The 8,921-nt window shown below is 38.8% G+C and overlaps 1 protein-coding gene across 1 annotated transcript in view; it reads right to left on the minus strand.

Annotated features, from left to right (window-relative positions):
• Abca1 (ATP binding cassette subfamily A member 1) overlaps positions 1 to 8,921 on the minus strand; it is a 136,541-nt gene that overhangs the window by 5,473 nt on the left and 122,147 nt on the right. The window contains exons 39-45 of the mRNA XM_033759198.1: positions 7,084 to 7,207; positions 5,842 to 5,971; positions 5,412 to 5,532; positions 4,596 to 4,658; positions 3,767 to 3,873; positions 1,295 to 1,436; positions 794 to 928 (exon numbers count right to left, since the gene is read on the minus strand). Of these exons, the coding sequence (XP_033615089.1) occupies positions 794 to 928; positions 1,295 to 1,436; positions 3,767 to 3,873; positions 4,596 to 4,658; positions 5,412 to 5,532; positions 5,842 to 5,971; positions 7,084 to 7,207 (822 nt within the window). The remainder of the gene's footprint in view (positions 1 to 793; positions 929 to 1,294; positions 1,437 to 3,766; positions 3,874 to 4,595; positions 4,659 to 5,411; positions 5,533 to 5,841; positions 5,972 to 7,083; positions 7,208 to 8,921) is intronic.

Consider the following 8,921-nt stretch of genomic DNA (forward strand, 5'->3'; position numbering starts at 1 on the left):
TCTTGATAAATTAAAAAAAAAATCCACAGTAAGTTTCAAACTCATTTGTTACAAGGTCATACTGTTGTCTCATTGAAGCACGAAACTCAGATATTCTGAGTAATAGATTTGAACAAATTTGCCCAAATAAATAGGGAAAGGAAAAAAGTCATTAGTTTTAATCATCTTTCATGACTGATAAGTATAAATTAAATATGCTTTTTGTCTGAAAATTCTATTGAAGTCAGGATAATATTTGAGTAAAATCTCTTTTCTTTTTTGATTTTAGTTCACTTCAGTTTACCCTGGCACTGAGAAACTCCAAATCATTCAGCCTGGAGAACACTAAGGCTTCATTCCAAAGCTTCTTGTAATACCTTCAGTGTCCTTCTCCTTTACAGAAAAAAGAGGGTCAAAGGCCACTCTGTCTTCCTTCTATCTGTGTATAGGGAAGTGCAATCCAGTTGCTAGGGTGGATGCTGTATCCAGGGCATGGACACACAGATGGTCAGAAAGAACGCTCCAGGGAAAGATCAATCATACATTCAGCCTCAGTCACACCTATAGATATAGACCAAGCTAGAAAAAACAAGGTGCTTCGAGTGTCTTTATTGGGGAGCATTCAAAGGTGTGGCTGAGCAACGCATGTATTGAGGGAGAAGCTTTGCTCTTCTTCTCCAAAGCTACTCTGCCATTCCTGGAGGGCAACTTAGCACCAATATGCTAGTCATAAAACTATCCCAGACACACAGGACTTTGGAAAAGTGAAGTTGTATTTTCAAGCCAGAACAGCTCCATCCACAGTACCACTCACCAGAAACACCACAGGAGGTCCGCCGATCAGAGCCATGGCTGTGGAAAGCTTGCGCTTGTTGCCTCCACTATAGTTACCAGCATATTTTTCTCCATACTTCACCAGGCCCAGTTTCCGAATTGCCCAGTCACCAACCTAGAGAGATAAAAGGCACCTTGACTTTTCTCTGGCTTGGTAATTTTGTCATGCTTTGTTCCATACGAAAGTTCTTTCCCTGAGTAGGACTAGATTCTGTAACCACAATCTAGCCACTGCTGAGGAACCAAGAGCAGGGAGAAGGGACTTGTGTGGTGGGCACAAATCTCCCTCTGTCCTCCAGCCTATGCTTGTTCACTCCCTGCTGACCCTTCACCACGAGGGGTTCCCACCCTGAAAGCAAGTGCAAGAATCAGTGGTTCACATCACTCTATGTGATACAGCCTAGTCAGTGTCACGAAGAAAAAGCGGTGTGGTATACTGTCAGGGTGCCAAGAGCAGGCTTGCTTTCTCTGCCTAAAGTACCTTGCCAACTTCTTTCTCTGGGACTCCTCTCAAGAGGGCAAAGAACTCCACGTGCTCCCTCCCCGTCAGCAGCTCTGTGATGGCATCAAACTGAGGGCAGTAACCCATGTTCTGATGTACTTCGTGGATATCTGACAAGATGCTGCCAAGAAAAAGAAAAACAAAACCGGTCAGGTTTTAAGCATTTAGAGATATCCTCATCAGACTATCTGGCTTAATGTCCCTATAAAGTATGCTTATGCAAAACAAAGGCATCCATATACCTGCTGCTATTTGAAGGAACGGCCTTTCTGCCCCTAGGATGGCAGCTCTTCCTGGCAGTCAGGGTCCTGCCTCTACCCTGCCCACTTCTCACACCTGGCTTTCCCAGCACCTCAGTCTGCAGGCTAAGTCCCATTTCCAAATTCCTGAGTCCATGCCAACTGTAGCTGAGTCTTCACCAACAACCCTAGTCACGCTATCCTGGAGCTTTAACACTACATCTTCATCCCAGACTTAACTGACCATGTAACCCAGTCATATGTACCAAATGCCTTACTGCTCTAATGTCATCTCTGGAACCATCTGGACCCAGAGAAGGCCCAACGCTTCTGGATGTGAGCTCCCTCTGCCTTCTGCTGCCCATACACTGACTCAGCCATATTGTGTGTATATTTTAGACATCCTGGTCCCACTGAACACTTAGCCCTGACACCCTCCTAGCTGTTAAAGCGGTTTTTTTTTTCAGGTTTGTCTGTCTTTTGTTTGTTTCTAAATCATAAATACTCTAAGAATCTAGCAGTGGAAAAAAATTACCTACAAATATAGATAGACAGACAGACAGACAGATATCCCCCCTTTCTGGAAAGCCAATCAGTGTAAGAATTCCTAATGGGTAAAAAACTCCCAAATTCAGAATCTACATCCCCCTCTGAGGACCAATGTTCAGCCACCTCCAGCCAGCCATGAACTTGGCCTTCAGTAACAGACATTCTGCTGTGCATATCTATTTAGTACTCCCAGGGTCAGCCTTTTCTGGATTATGACTGAGATACCCATGGACATTGTGCATGGCCCTCAAACTGCCCAAGTCAGTTCTTATAACCAATCAGTGTGACAAACCTTAGTTTGGGCCAGTTATTGCTGCTAACGCTATATGCTCCAGAAGATTGATACTTGGAATACAGCTGGTGAAGCAGCACTATTCTGAGAATTTCTATTCTCTTAAGAATCTTTTACACTGATACTGAAAATACTGGTAAGAGATGGGAGTAGATCAATGACTACATTAAGTTCCTTATCCTTCAATATTACCAGCCACCCCCCTGTATGGTGTTTTCAAATTACAAGTCAGTACCCACCAGTGGGTTGTGAGATAAACTTAGGCGGTCACAACCAGCACTTTTTAAAAGACACAGTATGGGCTGGGTATCTAGCTCAGGGGTTCCAGCACTTATCTCACAAGCACAGGGGCCCAAGTTCGATCCCCAGTACCCAAAAATAAAAAAGACAGAGTATGGAATAGCATAAGAAATATTAACATGCACTGAATGTAGTAATATTGGTACCATCTTATGAAATTTTTCATTAAGTTTTATGGTTATGTGTCTGTGTATGCACTGGGTTGAAATATATAATGTATTTTCTATATGGGTCATGGCTAGAAAAGTTTGAAAGTCACTGTCTTGTACCATTTACCCACATAAAAAGCCTGGAGATGCCCCATACATTTACAGTGCTCAAGAGTAATACTCTCTAACAAGCCTCTAATATGTAGCTGTATCCTTGAAGATCAGACTGTTCAGTGATCTGTACCGTCTCAGAAAGTGAGAATTTTATACCCTTCAAAGTGGGCAATTTTGTAGGCATATCCCTTTTCACCTTGTAGAAATTTTCTCTGAGGAATGATAAAAGTTGTATACGAGGACATTTACATAGTGAACAGTGACAACTAATAAATGTCCAACATTTCTAAGGAATTGATTAAATAACTTCTAGGTACATGTACATGGGAATTTTATGTAGCATGTAAATTCTACATCTTGTAACCTACTGGAAAATATTCATAACATATTCATTAATAACAAAAACCAGTTCTGAAAACTATATACAGTATGATCTTGACTTTGTAATGCATTTACATGCATAGATGGGTAGATTTGGGGTGATGAAAAATTATGAAACTGGATTGTAGTAATAGCTGCAGAATTCTGGAAACTTACTAAGAAGTCATTGAATTGTTTTCTTAAAACAAGTGAACTATATGTATATATCTGAATAAAGCTCTTAAAAAGAATAGTGTGAGATTGTAAGACTCTGTGAATACTGATTAGGTACTGAAATTGAGGATGATTTTAGGTTCTTTATACTTTACTGTAGTTCAATATTTTTATAAGCTCTAAATAATATTGTTACAATCAGAAAAATAGCAATGTATTATTTAAGCTGAAGAAAAGTCTTTGCAGCAGAACATAGGCAACCTACTCTTCTCACCTGTTTTTGTTAAGGTAGGCATCACCTCGGGTAACAGTGGTATCTCCAGTTAACATCTTGAAGGTTGATGATTTGCCAGCACCGTTAACGCCAAGAAGTCCAAAGCACTAAAAGAGTAAAACTAAGTGAATTGTACAAGCAAACTATTAAATCTAAATATAAGTGTCCTCTGACAGTAATTTGAGTTTAATTTTTATAACAAGATCCTAAGACATCATTCGTAAGTATCAGTGACAAGGCAAACATTTTCTTGGTTTTAAAAGATCATATACTATCTAAATATATATTTTACAATGGGATAATTGTAAGTGTAGACGTGTTTGTAAACATTGAAATGTTAGGTTGAGACCGAAACTTAACATGTGAAAAACAGTAATGGAAGCCAGCTAGTCAATAAATAGAAATATATAAATATATATTTATAGTTACATAGTTCGGCTAAAGAATATAAAAGAATAGGGCAGGGGATCTAGCTCACTCGTTCCATGCCTGCTCAAGGATGTGAGTTTAGTCCCTGGTACCAAAAACAAGTAGAAAAGAATAAACAAAAATGAGAAAGAAAAACATCTTTTTTTCTAACCTATCTGAATTTCATCATCTCAAATAGGTCACAAAAGCATGTTTTAGATGTACATGCTTTTCTTAAACTGCCTGAGATTATCCCAAATCGTTTTTTGATAAAAGTGGTCCCTGTTCTCTTCTTCATGACTGATTGCTTTACGCAGGCATAAGTAGAGAAGCCACTTTATCCTTTATAGACACTGTGGCTTGATTGTGTAGATATGGTCTGAATTAATAGAGACAAACAGTGCAGACAAAGTGTGTTTACCTCACCAGGAGGAATGCCAACACAAATCCTGTCAACAGCAGGCTTCCTCTTCCTTCTATATATCTGCAACAAACAAATTGCAAAAATTTATGAGGCTCAGTAACTCACAGCTCTCCCAAGCAACTGAAGGAGAAGGGATTATAAGCCAAACACACCACAAAATGAGACTCATCAATAAAACTAAGTCACCTGTTTGATGTGCTAAGAGCTTTACTCTGTCACTGTGACAACCAGCTTCTTACTGACTCTGAAGCTCAAAATAAAAACATTTTCTTTCTGTTTTTTAATCTTAGTCTTTAAAAAATTCTATATTAATCATTAATATCTGCATATATTTTCATTTGACATAAATATTGCATATATTTTTAAATTAAAATAAAAACTTCAAATATAAATATTACATGAAAGTGAAATTTGAGGATTTTGACATCTAGAAATAGATGCTGTAATAGATCCTCCTTCTAAGCAATGGAGCTGTATCAGCTCTTTGGACTATGAACCTCAAAATTACTCTACTTCAGCTTTGACCAGGTACATAATATTAGTATGGTTTAATAACTAACACATAAATGTAACTATGCAAAATAAGTTCAAGAATGAGAATTCACATTACAGAAGTATTCTCAGTAGGATTTTTTTAGTGAAGAAGTTTCTGTGGTATGTTTTAAATAATATCAACAGAAGCTTGGTACAGATGCATATTTGGGAAGCAGGCTTTTTTTTTAATTGAGAAAGTCAACAAAATGCTAGTTTCCAACGTATAAAAAACTGAAAAAACTGAAGACAAGCTATTATAGTCCATACTCACTATCTTACCTTAGTCAACTCCTTGATTTCCAAGATATCATTCTGTCCTCCACCATCCAAGATTCTCTGTCTTTCTCGCCTTACATCTTCATCTTCGTCATTCAAAGGAGGAAGCTTTGCATTCACAGGTCTTAGAAAAAAAATTTTTTAAATCAACCTTTCAAACTTTCTCAAGTCAAAACTCCAGTCTGTAGTGCCATATATATATATATATTGGGGGTGGGTACTGGGGATAGAACTTGGGACCTGTGCCCTCTAATACAAACTTGTGAAAACCAACTTGCCATAGTCTGCAGGACTGGGGGCTAGGAAATGTCACAATAGGAAAAGTCAATTTGATATCTGAACTCATTCAAGCCAACCATCTAACGAATGTTTCCCCATTTCCTTCTCTGTGACCTTCAAACAAGTGCTCCGTGAGTTCTGAGAAAAAGCTTACCTTGGCCTAAAGAAGAATCTGTATTGGATCAGAACAGTAATGAGGAAGAACACAACTCCTTCTACTGCCATGGCAAAAAGGTTTCGTCCCACCAGGTCCCAAGAGAGTGGTGACACAAAGCGGTTCTCCCCTGGCAAACACAATGCAAAGATTCCATCAGCATGGAGACACCAAAAACCAGAACTCTCTCAAATTTGGGGTCATGTTCACCTATTTTTCTAGTAATGCCAGTGGCTGTTATCTACAACAAGGAGAAAAACAAACAAGAGAATGACTATGTTTTCAGTCTAATTTAAGGAAACAGCACAAACCTCTATCAACCAGAATTTCAGTGAAAGCCTGTATTAGAGCTATAACTTCAGGTAAGATAGCTAATATTGCCTTTTTGGTGAGACATACCAAAAAATCCTTTTAAGTAAGGCAAACAATCTAGAATAATTTTAGTATTTTAATAAATTATGAGTCAAGAAATATTAGAAAAAACATCAAGAAGATCCCTATTTCAATACCATATAGTATAACCTAGTGACTCAGTTACCAGGTTTTTCATAAATATTCCCCCAATTTTTTATTACCTTAGCACATCTCTTTCATAATGCCAAGTTGAAAAAAGCCCCGCTTCTATCACCATTAAATACTATGGTCTATCTTACTATACTAATCAGTGGATGAATGATAGTCATATGATGATAGAGGAAATATTTTAAACCATTTAAAGTTAGAAAAAGCTGCAGTAAATTATCCCTTTATAGTCTGTGTAAAACAAAATATATGACCACATTTGCACATCCATGATTTTCCTAATAGAGTTAAAGTGTTCATGTTTCCTTAGGATTCTCTGGCCTGTATCTAATTCCCAAAGCTGTGGGTTAACTTTTCCAGTGATTCCCAAAAATCAAACCAGCAGTATTAGGCGCTGGGTTCAACCAAATGCCAACATTTTTTAAAATTTCCAATATTGCTCTTTCACTTATGTAAATGCTTTGAAGGTTACAGATAAATGGCTGGGTCACAAGGCCCGTGCCAGACAAGCTGCATTGCCTTAGCCCTCAGGCAAGAACGAGAAGACCATACATCCTTCACCCAGTAACCTTTTTCCAAAGCCAAAGACCAGTGTCAGGATGGGCGAGTGGTCTAAAGTGCCAGACTCAAGTCCACTTCCTAAAACAAAAGACGAGGATACCAAGACCCATACAGACTAGCACCTCCATGAAAGCATGCTGCAGCCCCTGTTTCACTCACCAAACCTTTCCAGGGCATCAGCCATTGCCTGATTTTTCACCATGTCAATGAGCCCTCGTCCCAGGCAAAAATGCGGGAATATCAGGAACACAGACTTCAGGATATCGTTGATGTTATTCAGCTTCTAAACACCATGAAAGAGAGAAAGCATGGATATCATTCACATTTTAGGATAAAAAGTTTCAAAGTCTAAAATATGGAAGTGAAGAAAAATTTGAATGTCTGGAGACAATCTTGTGATTTTGGATACCAATAAATAGCAGAGATTTTCAATTCTCTAGAAAATCTGGAGTAATGTCATGAGTCCTGAGAATTGAACAAAGTTAAAAACATGGCTACATTTAATCGGAAGAAAATCCATAATAAAACATTTGCTTAGCATTTTAAAAGCAAATTGCTCATTTCTGGGTCAATATTTGAGTTTCTGGATTTTCCTAGAATTTCAAAAAACCTTCATGAGTACAACAGACCTTATGACGATCATATAAGGCAAGTGTGACTAAATATTAAGCATTTAAATAACTTACTTTGTGCTATATGCACTGTGGGCATGGGAGAGGCAAAAATTAATAAGTAGTCTCCACTCTGACAAAGAGAAACATGGAAGTAGGAAAGGACTGCATAACCAGCTGTGTGTCATCCTGGAGGCAGAGCTGGGCTCTGAAAGCCCAGGGAGAGGAAAGCACTTTCCATAGGACAAGTAAAGAAAGCTTCACCTTGAAGGGTAAGGCAGTTACTACCCAGCCTAACATGGGAAAAGGGCATTTCAAGCCAGGTTAGAGAAATAAATGGGGGCCGAAGAACAAGTCAGCTGAAGTTACGAGGCCTTGGGAAAAAGATGTGATAGAAATTGGCCAGGAAGGGTTATGCACCCATGAAAGATCTTACGTCCTAAAATAAGGTGTCTGGACAAAAGCAATGACAACAGGAAATGAAGAAGCAGCCTTGTTTTTTATTTTGTTTTATTTTTTTGGTACCAGGGATCGAACTCAGGACCTTGCACTTTTGAGGCAGGCGGTGGAACCACTGAGCTAAACCCCCAGCCCAAGAAGCCTTGTTTTTGAGACCTGTAACTACAATACCTGATGACGTGACCAGTTTGATGTAGAAAATGACCAACACCGAAGCACCTAGGATGACTGTTAAGACCAGCTTGGTCTAATGCCACCGAATGCAACAGGGATGGCAAAAGAAATACTAAATTCTGAGGGAAAAGGTGATGACGTGTCCAGGTTGGGGCACTAGAATTATCTAAATGAAGCTATGAGACCCCATGAGGGGTCTGAGAATGGGTGACTAGAATACAATGGCACAGATCTGAGCGATAACAGTGAGACATTAAGAGAGATGATGGTAAAAGCTTTGGGACTGAATGGAATTGGCCAGAGAAAGTGTCTACAGTGGGAAGAAAATATGGCAGAGGGCTGAGTCTTGGGAAAAATGATACTATAATATAAAGAAGTATAAAAGAACCTGCCTAAGACTAGTGCAACCACTATGGAAATCAATATGGAGATACCTCAAAGAGCTTGGACTGGAGGTGCCATTTGACCCAGCCATCCCTCTGTTGGGTATCTTTCCAAGAGAACTAAAAGAATCATATCACAGAGAAGTATGCGCACCCATGTTTATAGCGGCACAGTTTGTAATAGCTAAATCTTGGAAACAACCTATTTGCCCATCCGTTGGAAACTGGATAAAGAAGTTGTGGTTTTTCTATAAAATGGAATATTACTCAGCCATAAAGAGCGAGAGAATAGATTCATTCATAGGAAAATGGATACATATTGAAGATATACTCCTAAGTGAAATAAATAAGTCCCACATGTGTAAATACC

Source organism: Fukomys damarensis, unplaced genomic scaffold, assembly GCF_012274545.1.
Source record: "Fukomys damarensis isolate Sample0158 unplaced genomic scaffold, DMR_v1.0_HiC HiC_scaffold_36, whole genome shotgun sequence".
NCBI classification, from domain to species: Eukaryota; Metazoa; Chordata; class Mammalia; order Rodentia; family Bathyergidae; genus Fukomys; species Fukomys damarensis.